Source organism: Humulus lupulus, chromosome 9 (genome assembly GCF_963169125.1).
Source record: "Humulus lupulus chromosome 9, drHumLupu1.1, whole genome shotgun sequence".
NCBI lineage: Eukaryota > Viridiplantae > Streptophyta > Magnoliopsida > Rosales > Cannabaceae > Humulus > Humulus lupulus.
In genome coordinates, this window is record NC_084801.1 from 163531346 (window position 1) to 163553078 (window position 21733).

A 21733-nucleotide genomic window follows, 5' to 3' on the forward strand; every position below is an offset into this window, starting at 1 on the left:
CCAGCTTAGGCTGAAACCCAGTCTCGGCTACCAGTCTGTCCACAATAGGTTGGGGAGCATTGAAAGCCTTTGGACGGTTGGAAAATTCCACCTTCCGCCGGATGGTCAGGGCCCAGTACACCTCATCTCGTTTGTCCTGGCCTTCTTCCCAAGCCCGGGACATCATCTTCGTCCTCTCCTCCTAGAGGACCAGATCCCCTTCATCTGGGAGAGCTGGGTTGACAGGGAGCCTGGGCGCATCTGGGAGTTGTTGCGTGATGATCAGGCTCTCCCTTAAGGAGTGCTCCTCGGCCAAGGCAAGATCCTTGGTCCTGGCCCTCTTGGCCCGCTTTGAGGAACCTTCGGCGGCGGAGCCCGCTGCCCTTTTCTCTGCCCTTCCACCCTCAGATGGCTCCTGATCCAAGTTAATAACTTGGAGAGGAGCAACTTAGGGCGGGATCGTTTCGACGGGCGCTACCGAGGATGAACTCGCAGCTGGAGCCCTCTCAGAATTATCCGGGATTGGCCTAGAACCCCCGAGCACCAGCTCCATGACCTTTTTCGCGGCCGAGCTCTTGGCGGTTTTCTTTGCCGACGCCTTGGCCGTGGCCACCCTGGCCTTTAGGGGTGTTCATTGAATGACATCCAATGTTTTTAAGCCCATCCGATCTGATCCAATCATCCAATTGGATGTTGGATTTTTGGAACCGATCCGATCCAATCATCTTGAACCAACCGATCTGATCCGATCCAATGGATGATTGGATCGGTTCGGTTCCATCCATTGGATGCATCCATTGGTTATCTGTTGGATCGGATCGGATCCATCCGATCTTTTAAAACCTTTATTTAGGCTGATTTTTTAAAAATATATATATTATTATAAAAACACTAATTACTCATCCAAATAATAAAAATATTTAATTGTAATGTTTAGTTTAGTGTTTTTTTAATCATCCCATGTGTGCAAGCCTATAGTAAGCTACAATGAGGTATTGGATGTAATTGGATGGAAATTGGATCAGTTCGGTCGGTTTTTATTGGATGGCAGATGGTCATCCAACAACTGACCGATCCAATTTGGATTTTTAAAAATTACATCCGATCCGATCCAATAGTAATTGGACATCCAATTTTTGGCGGTCGGTTTTTTTTGGATCGGTCGGTTTTTATTGGATCGGATATTTTCTGCACACCCCTACTGGCCTCGATTATCTCTTTCATCTTGGCCACGAGGTTAGACATTTCCGGATCACCTGAAATAAACGGAGAAATTAATCAGACATTTCCATATGAAGGGGGACTGGAGTGAAAAATTAAAGCAAATATCAAGGTTTAAAGTCCTCCGGGACGAAACCTTATCTAAAGAACGGGCATGACTCAACTCCCCTAGGGCAAAGGAATGAATGCAATTCCCCATGTCGTCTAGGTCCAGAAAATTACCGTACTGTAGGAACTCGGACGAGTACATGAAGGTTAACGTATCCAAGACAATGGGGCATGGAAGCCCCACTTCTCTGACAGCCCCGATCAGGTAATCTCGGTACATTTTCCTATCCCTAACTAAGCCCTCAAAGTGAGAAGCATAAGTTAAAAGCAAAGGCGAATTACCTTGCCCCGAGATGCTGGCTCTGGGAGCCCCAGTATTAGGATGAGCTCCCTTGATAAGGGCGTCCAGCTCTTCGGACGCGGCCCTCACTGCTTGGCGGGCCTACTCTTCCTTCCTCTTCTCCGCGTCCGCCCTAACCGCGGCCTCCACAGCCTCGATATGCACGAGGGCCAACTCCTCCCTCAAGGTGGGATCCCTTTCACATTGCAGCCCCCGGAGGCTAGGGGCCTCTATTGTCTACTTGGCGGCAAGATCCCAACCAGCCGGAGATTGTCCATTGTCACAAAGCCCCCCATGTCTAACTCCTCAACGCTAAGGGTGGCGTAGAACTTCTTCCGGTCCAGGATCGATTTGGTGAGGAGAGTCTGGGCGTACGGTCCTATTTCCCAGGAATGTGAGTGGGAGACAGACAAAACAAAAGGAAAACCAAAAGAATCAAGAGGGAAGACAACTTACTCACGCGCTGAAAGTCCACCACCAATGTGGGGTTCTTTTCCAGGAGGAACTCATATGTCATGTACCAGTAGTGTCTGACATCCGGGGGGCGCTTCCTGGTGTTGTAGGGAGCCGGATAGTTACCGCGGGACTTCAATCTGTAGAAGTCATCCCGAGTCTTGTCTTTAGCATTAAGCTGCGGCTCCAGCTTGCAAAAATACAACACCTCCGCAGGGGTGGGCACTGAATCTCCTTAGACACACAGAAGATGTGCCACCCTACGAGCAGCTTGTGGGCCTGGGGCAGAAGTTGGAACGACGCGATTCCCACGAATTTTAGGAATCACACGAAGTAGTTATGAAGCGGGAGCGTAGCTCCCGCACTTATATGGCCTACACTCCAAGCCCCAAACTCGTCCACGCTGGTATGGGCATTCTCTTCCTTCCTGGCCATTTGGTTGTAGAAGAGTCCGGGAGTCAATTCTACACCCAAATGCTTCTCCAAGGCATCTAGCATTCGGTTGTTCCGGAACTCACTTTTCTCCCCATCCATCTCCCATGTGTTGCCCATGGGAGGCTGGCGCCCTTCCAGGACAATGGGGCCCGATTGCACGAAGTCTTCCGGGTGAAGAATGACGCCGCAACTCATGATCAGGGATCTGGAAACAACAAAGGAAACAAAAAACCAAGCAATCAACACCAAAACCCAAGAAAATTGGTTAAGGTACGGGGGTTTTCTCCTAAAACTGCTTGGAGAAGTCCCCTCCGGACCCAGATCCAGGATCAATGGAGATCCCAAGAGTCTTGGTCAGGAACTAGGAGTGAAAGGTTTTTCTCTAATGTTCCCGAATCAATCTCAGGAAGTCTGAAGTGATCCGGGACGACTCTACCGGAGATATTACTTAGACAGTCTATACTACAGACCTACACCGTTCTATTTAGAACCACCCTATACGGTGGTCCCGACTCTAACAGCCCTATGGTCGCAGAAGCAATACTTTAAAAAAAAAGGAAATAAACAGAGGCAAAAGACTAAAGAACTTACTGTGAGGTACTGGGTCTGAAAGTCGTAGAGTCTCCGGCGACAGGACTGGCAAGATCTCAGCCTTGAATCGACGAAGGTGATGCAGGAGGTCGTCTAATGGTTGTGCAAAAAAAGGATGGGTCAGAAATAAGCAAGAACGGGGATGAAGTAGTCGTCAGAGAAGTTCGTTGGCAAACTTGGACATAAAAGGCTCTCGTTTAGCTCTGATTGTTAGAATGTGTAAAGTTGTGAATAAAATTCTAGGGGTATTTATAGGGCCAAAAACACACTGCTTGATCCGACGGTTCAGAATGACTGTCCTCATCTAACGGTCCCGGATTACGCAGAGGCTTTAATTAGCCCCATCAAGTATCAGATCGTGGATTTGCCACTTCGCGATCCGCGTCCACCCGATCCAACGATCCACTTTAGGAAAATTTTAAAATATCCTCATCCAATGGTCCTAGATGGTGCAACGATATTAAATAGCCCACTCAAGCACCCTATCAGCATCTCTCGTACAGACGGGACGCCTTGGAAATCACGTAGACACCCGTCTGGCAACACGAGAATCAATAGATTCTCTCTAGATCCGTGAGGCGCGAGTGACACAGACGCACCAATTACTGAGGGACACATATGTAAAACGTGGGGAATTCGAAAGGACGGGGATCACCTAAGTGGCCCCTAAGTAAATGAACCCGCCTTCTGGGAAATAAACCGGGCTATTATGATTTGATCAAGGACACTAATGCAAGCCTCTTCCATGAAAGATTAATCGAGTGGACCCCATGAAAATGAACCCGTCTTCTGGGAAACAAACTGGGATGTCAAGATGTGCAAACATAGATGAAGACTTGGGGGTAAATGTTATCCCTATTTTGCCCCCGAACGCGTGGCACAACATAATGGGTCCGTGGGCTCTCTCAAAGAGATCAAAGTCCCAACCTAAGCCCAATGGATAAGGAAAAAGAAAGTCCTAGTGGTCCAATCGTCAGTAAGCTCAACATTGTACGATGGGTGCCACCATAACGAGGGAATCTGGACCAAGATACGGACCCAACTTAGCTTCCCGGTTCCAACCTAATGGCATCATCCGGGATGCGAGTAAGGGTGGCGGGCTCAACAGTCTGAGAATGGACTAGGACGTTAGTAAATAAACCTAAGCTCTGGTAAACAAACCAAGGTCTTGGTAAACGGACCGGGACCTTAGTAAATGAACCCGGACCTGGCATCCGGGTGGGCAGGATTGAACTTCCATGACGCTGACACATTCCCGAGAAACATGGAATTTGGTCTCCACAACTAACCTGCAGAAGAGGTTACATACGGAATGTACGCCGTTATTGGGGAACAGTACTGCCACTACTCTAGTGGATCCTGTCCCCAGGATCTCCTTAGAGGCCCACGCGGACCAGTCTGAGGCTACGTAACGCTGTCAGTTGTAAAGTTTGTTATGCCCAAGCTGACCTAATGAGCCCTGATTAATGTGTATTATTTAGCAAAGTCCTTTGTATTAAGCCTCCATTAGCGAGAAAACCATGATTATATCCCTATTGGGCCCAGATTAGTCCGACCCAAGCCCATTGCATCCAACTGCCTATAAATAGAACCAGTTGTGCACCGTATAAGGGATCCCCAAATTTTCTCTTGTAAGCAATTACTCTGCTAAGACTTGCAGAAAACTCCATTGTAAAAGCTTTCTAAGCTCTAATACAATAGACTCGTGGACTAAGGTTCATTAACGCCCCAACCACGTAAAATCTCTGTTTGTTTATCTTCAATCATTTCTTTTTAGCTCTCTTATTTCTCATAATTCTAGTTTCCGAAAAACTTGGTAAACATAGATGATTTTAGATTCTTTCAACTTTTTAGTGTTTTTAAATTATTAGTCTCTGACCATTCGAATTGAATATTTTGTATTCTGTTGTTTTTTTTTTTTTTTAAAAAAGATTCTTTTAGGCCTTGTTTGGACCTTGGATTTAAGAGGAAAAAAAATCCAAATGATTCTATTTTTCCATGTTTGGATTGAATCAATAAATTAAGAATTCTTTTTTTAGAAAAATTAATACTTAAATGTAGTATAATTTTTTTAAAATTTATAACAATTATAAATATCTACAAATTTTTTTTAAAAAGAAAAACCTCTAATCAAATTTGTGAAAAATATTTTTCTCAATTTTTTTACTAGTTCCAAACACTAACTTAATTTTTTGGTTGGTGTTGAGAGAAAAACCAAAAAGAGACACCTCTTATTCCTTTAGGGAAATTTCACAAATAATACTTAATAATGACTAATATTACTAAAAAATCCTAGCACTATTAATCTTTTCAATTTGATGCTAAACATTTCTCTCATACCCAAAATACCCCTCTCATTATATCAAAAATCATAAAACCTTCTCTTGCTCTCTCTTCCCTCTCTCTCTTTCATTCTCACGAAATCCTCCCTAAAACCTACATATTTGTATGATTTTCTTGTCAAAATCGTTGTTAGCCATCTTCATTGTCTTTGTGGAGTCATCAATGTCAAAAGCAACATCCATTTTGAGGGTTTTTGGAGGAGAAAAACCATAGGTAATAAGATTTTTCATTTTATGTGTTAGGTATTATTTGTTTACATTTTTTTTTGGCTATTTTGAACAGATCTGAGCCTGTATTGGTATGTTTTTTGAGTTTTTTTAAAGAGATTCCGCGATCTGTGTTTTTCTGGGTTTTCTGCAACTTTTTTGCTCGATAGGAGCTCGATACCAGTTCGACAGGGGCTCGATGGCATGTAGAAGAAGGTTCTTTTATGAGCTCGATGTTGCTCGATATAGTTCGATTATAGCTCGATAGTTTTAGGCATTGTTGCTCGATTGAGCTTGATGGCAACTCGATAAGGGTTTGTGTAATGCCCCGAATTCCCCGATGAGTTTAACGGCATGAATAGTAGGCCGGGAGGGCCATACTTGCTTAATTATGTTATTAATCGATTAAATGCATGTATATGTTGATTATATTATGATATGATGTGAAATGCATGCATATGAGTCCATATTTACAATTACAGGGGTATGATGATAATTTGGCTCGTTGAGGGTAATTTGTGTATTTGGGTGCATAACTTGATTTGTGAATGAGATTCTATTATTATGGAGATATATTCGAGCTAAGCAACATGAGACGGTTATTTTTAGTGGATTAGCGGTTTTACCATAATGGGGTCAATTTTGGGGTAATAGAAATGTTCATTTGATGATAAATTGGGAATATTTGAGATCAGGGTGGAATTTCGGAGGTTTTGACTATAATGTCCCTGGGGGTGTTTTCGGGACCCCGAGCATTAGGTTTTATTTGAAGTTACTTAAGGTTGAAGTAGCTTATCAGATAGAACATACGATAAGGAAACCTTCTGTTCTCCCTTTTCAAAGTTCGTTTTACCGTTTAAGCCTTTTTGACGAAATCTTGAGTTCTAGGAGTCGGAATCAAGTGAGGATCGAGGCATAGCGATCCTACGGAAGATTAGAAGTTTCTTAACCGAAGGATTCTACGGAAAACAACCCAATTGAAGGTAATCGAAGTTTAAGTTTTGAGTTTTTCCGAGTTTCTAAGCTTTGAATTGATTTTGTGAATCGTTGAGTTTTCGGTTCGTTCGAGCCTTGGGTTTTGAGAGTTTTGATGCATGGGGAAGCTTGGGAACTTTGTTTTGATGATTGGGGAATGTTTAGGAATGATTTTGGAGGCTTTGGAGTGTTAGAAACGCGGTTGGGAATGGCCCAGGGTGGAGCGCCGCGGCCCTGTTCTTGAGGCGCCGCGGCCCTTCTTTGAAGAAGCAGGTGGAGGCCTTGTGCCTGCTGGGCGCCGCGGCCCTAGCCTCTGGGAACCCTGGGGGCCGCGGCCCAAGGTGTTAGGGCCGTAGCCCTTGCCCTGTTTTCGCCCCGTTTGCTCGTTTTGGCCCCGGAAACCTAGTTTTAGGCCTCGGGAGTGTCCTTGCTACTTGGATTAGCTTGGATTGATCTCTTGGAGGTTAGATTATGGTTTGAGACCCTTGATTATTAATGGTATCCCAAATGTGTTGTGATTAGGTAACCGCTAAAGGACTAAAAGCTAAACTGTTCTCAAAGGTTGTTCTTTTGCTCATTCTAGCTCGAATCAAAGGTAAGAAAACTGCACCCCAAGTGTGACATGCATGGATATTTGTGAGGCATGTTGATTGTATAAATATGGACATGGATTGAATACAGAATCGACAAAAGTGTTAGTATCAGCTGTGAGGCTGTGACTTATTTGTCAGGCTCGGCAGTGTTACTGGACACAGGTCAGGAAGCGCTGACTTACTTGTCAGAACGGCCTTAGCGTGAATCACGCAAGCCATCAGAGATTAGATCTAATCGACCATTAGCATTGAATGACTCAGGGAGCATTAATGCTTGACCGACCCTGAGGGTCGATGAACAAACAGAGCCTGGAGGCTAGTGGCTTACCTATCAGCCACTCTCCCGCTACAAAACAGAGCTTGAAGGCTAGTGGCTTACCTATCAGCCACTCTCTTGCTAGAAAACAGAGCTTGAAGGCTAGTGGCTTACCTATCAGCCACTCTCTTGCTAGAAAACAGAGCTTGAAGGCTAGTGGCTTTCCTATCAGCCACTCTCTCGCTAGAAAAGAGAGCTTGGAGGCTAGTGGCTTACCTAACAGCCACTCTCCCGCTTAAATCATGTGATGTTCATTTGCTTGTTGAAAGCTTTATGTTCAGTGTGATTATAATGATAATCATGTGATAATGTTTATGAGGAATGTTATGTTTTCTTGCTGGGCTTTGGCTCATGGGTGCTATGTGGTGCAGGTAAAGGGAAAGAAAAGCTCACCTAGCCTTGAGTGGGGAGCTGATGTGGTGTTGTGTACATATCCGGCCGCTTGACCACCACGGCCAAGGTGTTCTCAGAGGAACTAGGGGGTTTACCCTATTTTTGCCGCTTAGGTCGGCGGAACTGTAACTTTACAACTATAGTGACCATTTTGTACTGAGAACCACTTGTAAATGTTTTGTTTAGCTCTGCAGAGCAGTTTGTAATAAAATCTCCATTTCCTTTTTATTGGTTTTGTACCTTAACCTGTTAATCATACTTAGAGCATGTTTTTTACCAAAGGACTCAGGCAATGAGTCAAATTTCTGGTCCACCGTTCACCGTAACTATTATGGGGTAGCCAGGGCGTTACAGTTTGATTGGACCCTAGAATATTTAGTGTAGCTGTTTTCTCGATATGTGCTCGATAGGAGCTCGATAGGGTTCGATGAAGGTTTTGGTTAGGTTTATGTTCGGTTTAAGAAAATGTAGCTCGATACTAACTCGATGGGCTCGATGGTAACTCGATAGCGTTCGATTATAGCTCAATAAAGCTCGATAATGTTCTTTTATAACTAATCTTTCAAGGTCACCATTGATCTGCTATCGAGCCATTATCGAGCCCAACTATATCAACCCCATCGAAAATTCATCATTGACTCATATCGATGTCATATCAAGCTATTGATTAGTGCTCAAAAATGCAAATTAATTAGTTTTAAAGTGTAAAATAAATTAAGTTTTAATTAATATTTTCATGAATTTATTGTAATATATTTTATAATTGAAAATATTAATTTTAATTTAATTTATGTTTAATTTTCAGGAAATAAATTGCATTTGGACACTAATAAAAATGGAGAATAGAGAAATAATTAAATCTGAAAAAAAAAAAGAATAGAAAGTGGCATTTTTCTTAAGAGAAAATAGCCCAATTTGAAGAAGCCCAGGCCCGTTGGCCCAAGCTCAGCCTTTTTCCTCTCCTAACGCCACTTGGCACGCTCAAGGCTCGCCACGCGTTCGCCTGCCAGCCACCTGGCGGCCTCTCCACGCGCCACCTGTCCGAATGCTCCAGCAGATTCTTCACGCATGTAGCCTTCCCAGCTCCTCCTTCAGCCTCCTTTCCACCTGCATTGACCCATATGCACATATATGCATATTTCCTCCAGCATGTTAACGTGACCATTTGAAAGCCCAAATGCCCAAATGCATATGAAAGCCCAACACATGAAGCTCCTTCAGCAAGCTCCCAGGCCCATTTGAAGCAGCCTAATTCTTCAGCCAAGGCTGCCTACGTGGCACTCTCTCATTGGTTGAAAATGGGTCAAAACCTTCTTGTGTCACCAGCCATGTTTTGTGGGTATTGGGCTTTGTAAATTGTTATTTTAAGCTTTATAGATTATGTTTTGGTGGTATTTTAGAAAAAGAGCATTTTGACTATACACAAAAATAGCTAGGGTAATATTAACAATAAGATTTGATTTTTCAAAATCATATTTTATTATTAATATTTCAGATTTATTTTGTAAACCCCATTTTGTTGTTTAATTTCTTTTTAGTCCTTTTCCCCATCTATAAATAGGGACACTTTCTTCACATTTGGTATGTAATTTTTAGAGTACAGAAACTATAGCAAAATTTCCACTCACTTTCTTCTCATATTTTCTTTTTAGAATTTTGTGAGAATCATGAGCATAATGGCCTAATCTTCCTAGGAAGGTTAGGGATGATTCCATATGCAAGTGATGTTATTTTGCTACTTTGATTTACTATGTTCTTAATGTATTATATTTGAGTTATTTATGTTCTTTCATCTCTATTTTTATTTTGTTATCTTTATTTACTTATGTTAATAGTATATAGGATTAGTCATGTTCTTTCTATGTGCTTCTAATTAGTAAAAGTAATATTGATACATAATTTTATGTCTAATCTTCTATTGCATTATTGCCCTTGGGTATTTTGTCATTTTTAGATTTTTCATAAGATTAACATTGTGCTTTTAAAGTAAAGAACTTTATAACTCAAATGAACTTTTGTTAGAAAAACCATGGACTTTAATGTTAGATTTTCCAAGTAAATGTTGGGATGTGAACTATTTACTTGTGTATTTTTGTAAATCAAGTAACCAAGTAACTAAGCAAGCATATGGATGATTCTTGAAACCTTTCCATTTCTCAAACTCTTGATTACATCTTACATTTATCTCACCTATCTCACTTTATCATTTCATAAAAAAAATACAATACCAAAATCTCAAACCTCTTTCCATTTACAATTTTATTTACTTCTTGTTACTAACTTTTTGTGTTATTTTCTACTAACCTTTTGATTTTAGGTTACTTCCTTGTGGATCGACCGCCCGATCTTACTACAACTACCGCTTAGTGTAGTCACATTTTGGGCGTTAAACAGCTATCGAGCCTAATTATATCAACCCCATCGAGAATTCATCAATAACTACTATCGATGTAATGCCCTAAACTCCAGGGACCGTTACAATGTGCCTTGTAAACAGTGTTAAACTCACTAATCGAGTCATTTGGCCAAAATCGTGTAACTAAGTATGATTAGCGGTTTAGGGATTAAATTTTTTTGGTTAAGATGTAACGTTTCATTAGAATGTTTATTATATACATTGAGATTCCAAAAATACAATTTAGAGGTCTATTACAAGAAAATATTTACAACCAGCCGATCTAGGCGGCAAAACAGGGTTTAACCCTAGTTTCTCTTCAAATCTCGACCATGGTGGTCGAGCAACTGCATATATACACATCATCACCTAAGCTCTCCAACTCAAGGATGGTCCAGCTTTCTTTTGTCTTTACCTGCACCACATAACACCCGTGAGCCGAAGCCCAGCAAGAAAACTCAATATGCTCATGAATTGTTATAACATGTCATTAAATCATAAGGCACACGCCTAGCAAATATAGCCCTATTCCAACAGGCAAATGAGTATACGTAATGTTGAGTATAACACATCAACCGATGATCATAATAATCATCCAGGGATTTTAGCCCAAAATAGAAGAGTGACAGTTGTAATAGTCACTGAGGTGGGTTCCATTTCCAATAGCCATGTGACGATAGGGTCAGCGGGGCTTATAGATAAGTGATCCTTTCACTAGCTTAAATAGGATAGGTGCACGATGACTAGTCACCAACATAACCTTCCTCATGACCATAGAGTCATAACCATGGAGTACTGCTCCCGAGCCATGCAACAAGCTGTCACCTAGGCCTCTGGCCCTGGCTCTGAGTAACTAGCTTAGACTAGTCAAGCGCTTATAAGTTTCATCGACCTTAGGGTCGGTCCAGCATTAATGCCTTAGAGTCATTCAATGCTGATATCAATTAGATCTAATCTTCATTCGGCCCTGCGTTCAGGACGCTTATGCCGTTCTCGGCTATTAGGTCTGTGATACACAACCAGTGCCGACCCTGACTAGTCAGTGCCATATACAAGTAAGCAATGCCACCAAACATATATCATATATCCAATATTCGAATACAGGGCATTCAACATGCTTACTTAACAATTACTAGCATAATTAGGACCATGCATAAACACAGAGGCTCAAGCTCTGAACAATCTCATATTCAATAATCATAGCATGCCCTAATCATATATTTCTCGTGCATCACATGCATTACATTTAACCACTTGACATGCCTCAACAATAAACATGCATGTCATATATACACAGGGTGCAGTTTTCTTACCTTTGGTCCAAGCACAGGTTACCAATAAACGAGCCACAAGCACGATCCCGATTCCAAGCTCCTAGTGATAACCTAGTCACAACCACAAATGGTGATCCAATGAGTTCAAGTTCTAAAACCAATCCCGGAACCAAAACCTAGCCTCCAAGACATCAAACCCCACCAATCCAGGTAGTAGGAATGATCCTGAGGCCTAAAACCATGTTCCCGAGGTCAAAACACCCAAACGGGCTCAAAAACCTGCCTGAGCCGTGGCCCTAGCACCCTGAGTCGCGGCCCCCAGCCATCCCAGGAGCAAGGGTCGCGACGCCCCACACACAGAGCTGCGGCGCCCAGCAAGGCCAACAAGTCCCCACCAGCTTCTTCAAACTAGGGTTGCGACACCCAAGAACAGGGCCGCGACCCCCAACCTAGAATCAGCCATAACCCCGATTTTAACCTTTTAAAACCTCCCAAAAACATACCTAAATGCCTCCAAATCCACAAATCAAAGTTCCAAATAATAATAAAGCACCACACGCATATCACATATATGCCAAATATGCCCGAAATGGCCAAAAATATGAAAATCACCCAATTACTCAGAAATGAGTTCACATGCATATTTAATACACCTAAACATGCATATTATCATTTAATAACACAATAAATCAATTATGGCCCTCCCGGCCTCCTAATCAAGGTCTTAAACCTCATTAGGAAATTTGGGGCATTACAATCAAGCTCATATCGAGCTAACGTCTACTTAGGTAACCATCGAGCTCATATTGAGCTATCGAGCCAAACTATATAAACCCATCGAGAATTGACTCCTATCGAGCTCATCTTGAGCTCCTATCGAACTCCATCGAGTTCAGTTGATCGAGCCCTATCGAGGGCTATCGAGCTCTATCGATCTCTAATCGAACTGCATGTGAGCCTAAAATGTACATCTAATCGAGCTCTTATTGAGCTTACATCGAACCCATCGAGAAAAATCGACAAAACCAGAGAAAAACCCAGACCTTCGAATCTCCATACCCATTCAACAAAACTCGAATACACATGATTTTAACTTCAAAAATGGACGAGGGTTCATGCTTTTACCTTAAAATTGAATGTGAGGTGGTTCAATGGAGGCTCTTTGTTTGCTTCAACGCCGTGGGTCTCGGTTTTCCCACTTGACGGAGGAGCTCTGCAAGTGGGTCGACGGAGAGATGAGTCGACGGGGGTGGGGGCTCGACAGATTTTGGGGTTTTTTGTGAGAGAGTGAGAGAGAGAAACCAAGAGTGTAGAGAGAGGTTCAATTTTTTGGATGTAGAAAAATGAAAGGGGTATTTTGGGTAGATGGAGAATGTTTAGCATTAAAATGAAAGAGTACATAGTTGTGGTATTTTTTTTGTAATTAGAGAAATTACTATATATAAAAAGTGAAATTTCTCTTCCTTTATGTGTACGCGCATAATGAAGCTTGCAATGACAGGAAAACTAAATTTAAAAAAAAATAATAATGAAAATGAAAAAAAAAACGGAGCAGTTGATCAATTTTTTACTCAAACGTCATAAAAATGTGTCACTATTCAAAGTATACTCTCAATTATTATTTTTTATTGAGCTTAATTTAATTAACATTTAATTTTAGGCTATTTAGTATTTTTCACCTTAAATATGATTTTTATGTCCTTAATTTTTGCAGGCATTTAAAAATTTTCTCATTATTTAAAATTTTCTAATTTTGTGAAATGTAACTAGCTTTTGGTGATGTGTCTTGGTCGTATCAATTTAATATAAATATTTTAAAAATATTAAAAAATTCTTTTTTTATTAAAATTAAATCTAAATCATTAAATTAAAAATAATTTAAATTAAATCAAATAATATAAAATTATTTTTTTTATATATATATAAACTATGATTTATTTTAAATTTATTAATTTTTAATAATTTTTAAAAAAAATATTTTTAAATTAAATTTTTTAAAAATATACATGTAGTGCTAATGTGGTCACGGAGACTCCACGGAGAAAAAGTCATATCAATATGTTGTTAAGTTCTACTTTATAAATCTCTTAATAGTTCTGAGAATTTTTAATAACCCTAAAAAAAATGAACGGAATACCATAATGCATAGTTCTGATCAAAAATCATAAATAACCTTAATTTTATTTTATAAATTTTGATAATTAATTTTTTTTTAAATATCTGCTAATTACAAACTTAGTTAATTATTAAATTCAGAAACTTAAGTGCTAAGAAAAAATTCACTGTATTTACTAATCTTAAATTAAAGAAGCAACTTTGCCCAAAAAACACGATATCTTAATGCCGACGTGGCTTAATCTCACTGGTCAGCGACTTGTCATCGTTTCTGTTCTACTCGTCAATCCGCGAGACGAACGGTCAAGATCTTTCCAAGTCAAACAGGTCAAAAGAACGAACGGTATACAATCAATTAAGAATTAAATACGACGACACACCACCACTAGATTTCCACTCCTCTATTGTCGGTGCGTAAATAAAATAAAATATTTTTAATTTCATTAAAAAACAAATAAATAAATAATTTTCTCTAAACATAATCACTCTTCGCTCTTTCCATCGATCTTCACCTTCATCTTGAAATCACGCGTTTTCAATCTCTCTCTACAAAAACCCGTTCAAGAAAATATCGAGTTTTATCAGCAAGAATCTTCCAACAATGGCGTCCCCATCTCCAGCAGTGCTTCCGATCTCCAATTCTCAGCCTCCCGTTGTGGCGGTTTCTTCCGCATCCGGTGGTGGTTCGGCTCAATCTCAGGCGCCGATCTCAACTCCGGCTGTCCGTTCATTCATAAACCACATTTCAGAAAATGTGCGCAACGGACTCTCCCAGCGTAGGCCGTGGTCGGAGCTTTTGGACAGGTCTGCTTTTGCTAAGCCGGAATCGGTATCCGACGCTACTCTACGAATCCGCAAGAACTACTCCTACTTCCGAGTCAATTACATGGCTGTCGTCGCCGGTATCCTCGCCGTGTCGTTGCTAACCAACCCGTTCTCATTACTCGTCCTCCTTGGCCTCCTCTCCGCTTGGCTTTTTCTTTACCTATTCCGTCCTTCGGATCAGCCTCTTGTCCTCTTTGGCCGTACATTTTCTGATACTCAGACCCTCTGGGGCCTGATCGGGCTCAGCGTCTTCGTCGTTTTTCTCACAAGTGTCGGATCCGTCCTGATCTCTGCTCTCATGCTCGGATTCGCTGTCGTTTTCGCCCACGGTGCGTTTAGGGTTCCCGAGGATCTTTTCTTGGATGAGCAGGAGAATTCCCCCTCTACTGGATTTCTGTCTTTCCTCAGCGGGGCCGCATCTAATGCCGCCGCCGCCGCTGGTCCTGCCGTCGTTGCTGCTCGGGTCTGAGTAAAGCTTCAATTCATTTAGTAATGGAGGTGAAGAATACCGCGTTTGGGTAATACGTATATAGAAAATTTCGTTCTTTGTTCATTATAAAAAAAAATTAACTTTTCGGTAGAGAAAATAAAGTTTGTTTTGTCCTATAAATTTAGGGGTGGATATGTAGTAATGGATTTTGTATGGATCTGTGTTATACAAATTCAAAGCTTTTTTATTTTGGGTCTATTATTATTTTTTTGTTTCTTTTTGTGGATTTGATTATGATACATTTCATTTGTAACTTTTGTTTTGAAAACCTATATCATTATATCCATTCTTTCTGTTCCGTGCATAATCTTCTTAATCATAGATCTGGTTTGTTAGATTATAATTTTAGATTCTGGGCACTATTTCATTTGCTGTAGAAAGATTAATGCAAGTAGATCTGCATGTTGCCTTGATTATACACTTCAAACTCTTGTCTTGTTGTTAAAACTTCACGTACATTAGTAGATCATAGTTGGGTATTTGCATATGAATGGTAGTAGAAATGTTTCGTTTAGTTGGCTCAAGATTTATCAATATGGGTCCAGTACTGGAGCATGTTTTGACAAACATTCAATGGGGTGTTGGAGAAAGAAACTGTTATGGCTTCAATGTAGTGGTGGAGAAAGAAACTTTGATATGTCTTTTTTCTTTACCTTTGAATCGTAGGCTAGCATGCAATGCCGAATAGGACAGTGATCATCTTCTTCTTTAAGTATCTGATTTGAAGATGTTTGTGAAGAGAGGTGAACTTTGATATGTCTTTTTTCTTTACCTTTGAATCGTAGGCTAGCATGCAATGCCGAATAGGACAGTGATCATCTTCTTCTTTAAGTATCTGATTTGAAGATGTTTGTGAAGAGAGGTGAATTTTCAATTAGCACAGTTAGAATAGAATGATATTAATTGGGTTTAATGAGTGACGCATGGATCAATTTAAGAGCTTCTGTATACCAAGATAGTGAGTTTTAGAAACATTGAGCATTGTTTTTTACCTAGTCTTACATATATGCACCCAACTCGTTAGAGTCTCTCAACGTAGGCATATCTCTATATTTTTACTTATTTAGGGATTGTTTTTGTGTACATTTTTCTAGTCATTTGATCTATGCCTTCTTAATTTGAAGTAGCTTGTTACACAATAGATCAAAAAGACAAGCTACAAGCTTGTGGTTTGCTCCTGCAAGTTCTGAGTATTGAGTCTTGGTGCCTTCATAGCAGTTTTCTTGGTATTTCATAAGAAAACAAGGCTTGTTAAATTTGTTAGTTTTCAACCAAGCCAGGTTCTCCTTTTGGGCAGATTCACATTTGTTGTGCAGTGTTCTGTTTCGAAAGTCTGTGCAATCAGAACTTGGCTGTCAATCTGTTACTTCTTTGTATGTTGACCAGATTCCTGTACGTAAGTGGAAGCTGTAGTGGGTTTAGAAAAGTTAACCGCGACACCATTTCTTTGTTTATTTTACTTCCTTGAATGAATAAAGATGCCAGAAATGTTAGCTAAACTTAACTTTGAAAACTGTCATTGATAAGACATTTATATAACTTTGTATAATATTATATATTTTTGGGGCTGATACTTTGTAGGGCTTGTATGATTTTGTCCTAAGTCTTTCTCTAAATAAGTTACACTAAAAGCATTAAGCCCCAATCTTCTAACTCATCGATACGTTAATGATTCTCAATTTCTCATTCACATTAACATGTTTGCTATTAGTTAATGTTAGACTTTGGCTTTCATAAAATAAGGAAAAAAAATGAAAAATAAGAATGCTTATCTTCCTATCTCGCTTTAAGTAATGGTATTACCCCTTAAAACTCTCTCTCTCTCTCTCTCTCTCTCTCTCTCTCTCTTATGTATAATTAGTTTCAAATCTACCTTTAAACAATATATCTCGTCTAAAAACCCAAACATAACATTCTACCCATTTTGCTTTTCTTCTTTATTTTCAAAGATTTGCCTGGTCACATAATATTAGTAACATTTTACCGTGTTATGAACCAATTTGGTTCCAACATCAACAAAATTACTGTTCTATTTTATGTTTGTACACTAACACATGGCTTGGCCTTGATGAGTTCGAAGTCTTCCTATTTTTGTTCATATATAACTTATTTTCAATCTCGATTTAATGCGCCGGTCAGAGTGACGGTGGCATCAACTTTTACTTGGGCTGCATCAATAAAAGTTTTTACCATAATAAAAATCTTCAACCATTGACGTCATAATGTTGGGTGATTTTGGTACATGTATATGTACCTCTACGACCACAGTAAATTCGGTACTACTAGGGACAGTAACTTTTCTCCACCCAAAGTTGAAAAAGTCAGTGTGGAGGAGTAGGTAAAATTGGTAGGAAAGGAAGCAGAACATAAAAACAAAACAAAAACAGAAAAATCAATTATTGGCACGCTAGAACCATGAAAAAAACTAGCAGAGGCCTCAGCTTGGACCACATTGAAAAGGTACTTACTTTATGTCCCAGACCCTCAAGGGTCATCCTTAATGGTCAAACTTTGAGAAGCCCATAGTGGCAAAATCGTAAATTTACTTGAAGCAAGCACGTGCATGAAAGTCCAAACAAGGGTATCTCAGTCTCAGTAATGTAGTGTTTGCTTATGTGGTACCAAGGAAATATAGCCGTTGGAAAATAAACGACTCCATTGAAAGACCAACCCAGGTTTTTCAACACAAACCGTTATCATTGTAAGAAGAAAACTAGCCGTTGGTGGATAAATTTAACGAAGATGAATACTCTGACCCCATATGCCTCCTCCTGACCTGCATCTCTCTCCTCCCCCCAAAAAACCCATGAATATTCTCACATGATTTAGCTATCTTTATCAGTTCATAAACCGCTTCTCTATCTCTATCTCTCTCTCTCTCTCACTCTCACTCTTCTTCCTCAAATACCATATTTCTTCTTTCTTTCTTTCTTCATTATCTCACTCACTTCTACTTCTTCTTCTTTCATGGTTGTTCTTCATATACTTTGTTGAAACAAGAGAGCTTTGAAGTAAAGAAAGAGGAGAAAGAAAGAGTGATTGAACTACATAGAACTCAACTCATCTTCCTTCTTTCTCCTATTTTTTTTCAGTTTAGTTTCATGGGAAATAAATGCTACAAGTGTCTTAGCTTATTTAGCAAGTTTGTCTTATATGGATTCTTGTTTTTTCAACTTATTATCTTGTATTCCGAGCCTGTTTCAGGGCAATCATGGGATGGGATAATAGTCACGCAAGCTGATTTTCAAGCGCTTCAAGCCTTGAAACATGATCTAATCGATCCGAAAGGCATTCTTCGGAGCTGGAATGACAGTGGATATGGTGCTTGTTCTGGTAAATGGTTAGGAATCAAGTGTTTGAAGGGACAAGTTATTGCTATCCAGCTTCCATGGAAGGGTCTAGGTGGCAGAATCTCCGAGAAGATTGGACAGCTCCCAGCTCTTAGAAAGGTTAGTCTTCATGACAACTATCTCTCTGGCAGTGTTCCATGGTCTCTTGGGTTCCTTCCCAATCTCAGAGGAGTCTACCTCTTCAACAACAGACTTTCTGGTTCTATCCCCCCTTCAATTGGTAACTGCCTTTTACTCCAAACTCTTGATCTAAGTAACAATTCACTCAATGGTCCTATTCCTTTTAGTCTTTCAAACTCTACCAAGTTATTTAGACTCAATCTTAGCTATAATTCTCTTTCTGGTTCTATCCCAATTGGTCTCACCAAGTCCCCTTCTCTTACAATCCTTGCTCTTCAACACAACAAGTTCTCTGGATCTATTCCAAGTACTTGGGCTAGTGGGACAAGAAACAACGCTTACCACCTCCAAATTTTGACCCTCGATCATAATAACTTCTCTGGAATGATCCCAACTTCCCTTAGCAAATTGGGTCAACTTGAACAAGTTTCTATTAGCAATAACCAGATTACTGGGACCATACCAAATGAACTAGGGAGTTTGACAAGACTTCAAAATCTTGACTTATCAAATAATGCCATCAATGGAAGTTTGCCTACTAGTTTTTCCAACCTCTCTTCATTAGTTCTTCTCAATCTTGGGGGAAACCACCTTGGGAATCAGATCCCACAATCCTTGGATGGATTGCATAATCTTTCAGCTCTGATTCTGAGAAATAATCAGTTCAGTGGTCCCATTCCAGATACCCTTGCCAACATCTCTGGAATCAACCAAATGGACCTATCTGGGAACAAGTTCACAGGAGAAATTCCAGCTTCTTTTGTCAACCTAGCAAATCTCACATCTTTCAATGTTTCTTACAACAATCTATCTGGCTCTGTCCCATCCCTACTCTCCAAAAAATTCAACTCAAGTTCTTTTGTGGGGAACATTCAGCTCTGTGGGTATAGCACTTCATCCATATGTTCTTCTCCCACATCTGAAAACCCTCCTGCTCCATCACCAGAAGCTCCAAAGAAGAAGCACCATCACCACAAACTAAGTACAAAGGATATTCTTCTAATAGCGGCCGGTGTTCTCCTAGTGGTTCTTCTACTATTGTGCTGCTTTTTGCTTTGTTGCTTCATCAGGAAGAAGGCTGCTTCGAAAGGAAAGGATGGTAAAACTTCCAAGCAGGCTGCAGCAGGTGGCACTGAGAAGGCAGCTTCTGCTAGCACTGAAGTTCAATCTGGTGGTGATGCTGGTGGAAAGCTTGTTCACTTTGATGGTCCATTTGTATTTACAGCTGATGACTTGCTATGTGCAACAGCAGAGATAATGGGAAAGAGTACTTATGGAACATCGTACAAGGCAACTCTAGAGGATGGTAATCAAGTTGCGGTGAAGAGGTTGAGAGAAAAGACTACGAAGGGGCAGAAAGAGTTTGAATCTGAGGCTGCTGCTCTTGGGAAAATTCGACATCCTAATCTCCTAGCCCTTAGAGCCTATTACTTGGGACCTAAGGGAGAGAAGCTTCTTGTTTTTGATTATATGTCTAAAGGAAGTCTTGCTTCCTTTCTTCATGGTAAGCACACTCAAACCATTTCGTTACTTTTATTTACTAATTTGAGAAACAGATTCTATGTTTTGGACACTTGCAGTATAGAAACAATTCAAGCTTTTGATTATGATTGTCCTCTCAACAAACAGTTCTAGGCTAATCAGTTTAGGACTAATCAGGGTCTTGATCATGATTGATCCTTACCTTGCTTTCTTTTTTATGTCAAATAACCTCAAAATCAGCTTAGTCATGTGCATTTATGCTAACTTTTATGTGAATTATAATTTCTATTGTGCAGCTCGGGGTCCAGAGACTGTCATTGATTGGCCAACAAGGATGAACATAGCCATGGATGTTACACGGGGACTTCTCTACCTCCACACTCAAGAGAACATGGTTCATGGAAACTTAACATCGAGCAACATACTACTAGATGAGCAGACTAAAGCCCACATTGCAGACACTGGCCTTTCCCGGCTCATGACAAGTGCAGCCAACACAAATGTTATTGCCACTGCTGGATCTCTTGGCTACAACGCGCCAGAGCTCACCAAGACAAAGAAGGCCAACATCAAAACCGATGTCTACAGCCTTGGGGTGATCATATTGGAGCTCTTAACAGGAAAATCCCCAGGAGAGCCCATGAATGGTATGGATTTACCACAGTGGGTGGCTTCCATTGTTAAAGAGGAGTGGACAAATGAAGTTTTTGATTTGGAGCTGATGAAAGATGCCCCTGCTATAGGCGACGAGTTGCTCAACACATTGAAGTTAGCCTTGCATTGTGTCGATCCCTCACCAGAAGCAAGGCCAGAAGTGCAACAAGTTCTTCATCAGCTCGAGGAGATTAAGCCAGAGGCGGCAGCAGCAGCAGCTGCAGCAGTACCTTCCGCTAGCTCTGCTGAAGAAGGAACCAAAGATGAGTAAAGATTATCATATCATTATATGATGAAGAAGATGGAAATCTATTTAGAGGGGTAGAGTTTAGTAATTGAAATTCTTTTATTCTTATTTGTGTGGTAATATGTGTATATATAGGGGTTTATTTGGTTACAATTCTTCTATTTGTTGATGATGAGAGTTTTTTTTGGTAGCAATGTTGAGAGAGCTAATAATGTTGTATTTCAATTTTATTGATCTGTTCAAAAAGACAGATAGATAATGTTTGATGAAGTTTGTTATGAATTTATTTTTCTTAAATTAAAACTCTTTGATTCTAATTGTTTTATATTTATTTTACTCCCAAATGTTTGGCTAAGGCATGCTATTTTACTTGTTATAAATTAAAATTCAAACATCCCTCTCAAGCTCCCGAACAACTTTCTCTCAAGCAATTTGTGATCACTTATACGAGTTTGAACAATTATGCTATAAATTGGATATGAAAATACAAAATGTGATATTATTTGAAGTAAAAATATTTCTATTCAATATAAAATCTAAGTTAAAAAACAGAGGTGAACTCTCTCTCTCTCATTGAATCTAGAGATCTTTTCTCTTTATTTGAAGTTAATTTTAAAAATTATTTTTACTAAATTTAAGACATTGGAATGATTATAATATAATGGATTTTTTACTATTTTGATGGAATGATTATAATTCTAAACAAATGTCATTCCATTACACAATAGCTATTTTTATTGGTTTCTTTTACTCATATTAAATTGTATTACTATTTTTATTCTCATCTTTATTCCAATGATTTCATTAATTCCAACTAAATGATACCTTAGTGTTTGAGATCTATTCATATTAGTTATTGAAAATGGTTTTTTTTTTTTTTTTTGTAAA

At 39.9% G+C, this 21733-nt stretch overlaps 2 protein-coding genes across 2 annotated transcripts; both read left to right on the plus strand.

Moving 5' to 3' along the window:
* The first annotated feature begins 14155 nt into the window (after nucleotides 1–14155).
* Nucleotides 14156–15190, plus strand: LOC133800899 (PRA1 family protein B4). The gene has a single exon (XM_062239006.1). It carries the CDS (start codon nucleotides 14279–14281, stop codon nucleotides 14969–14971), a length of 693 nt encoding a protein of 230 aa, XP_062094990.1. The 5' UTR covers nucleotides 14156–14278; the 3' UTR covers nucleotides 14972–15190.
* A 5-nt stretch (nucleotides 15191–15195) lies between these two features.
* On the plus strand, nucleotides 15196–21162 carry LOC133800898 (probably inactive leucine-rich repeat receptor-like protein kinase IMK2). The gene is made up of 2 exons (XM_062239005.1): nucleotides 15196–19966; nucleotides 20241–21162. The coding sequence occupies exons 1-2, from the start codon at nucleotides 18094–18096 to the stop codon at nucleotides 20867–20869; spliced, it is 2502 nt and encodes an 833-aa protein (XP_062094989.1). The 5' UTR covers nucleotides 15196–18093; the 3' UTR covers nucleotides 20870–21162.
* The last annotated feature ends 571 nt before the right edge of the window (nucleotides 21163–21733 follow it).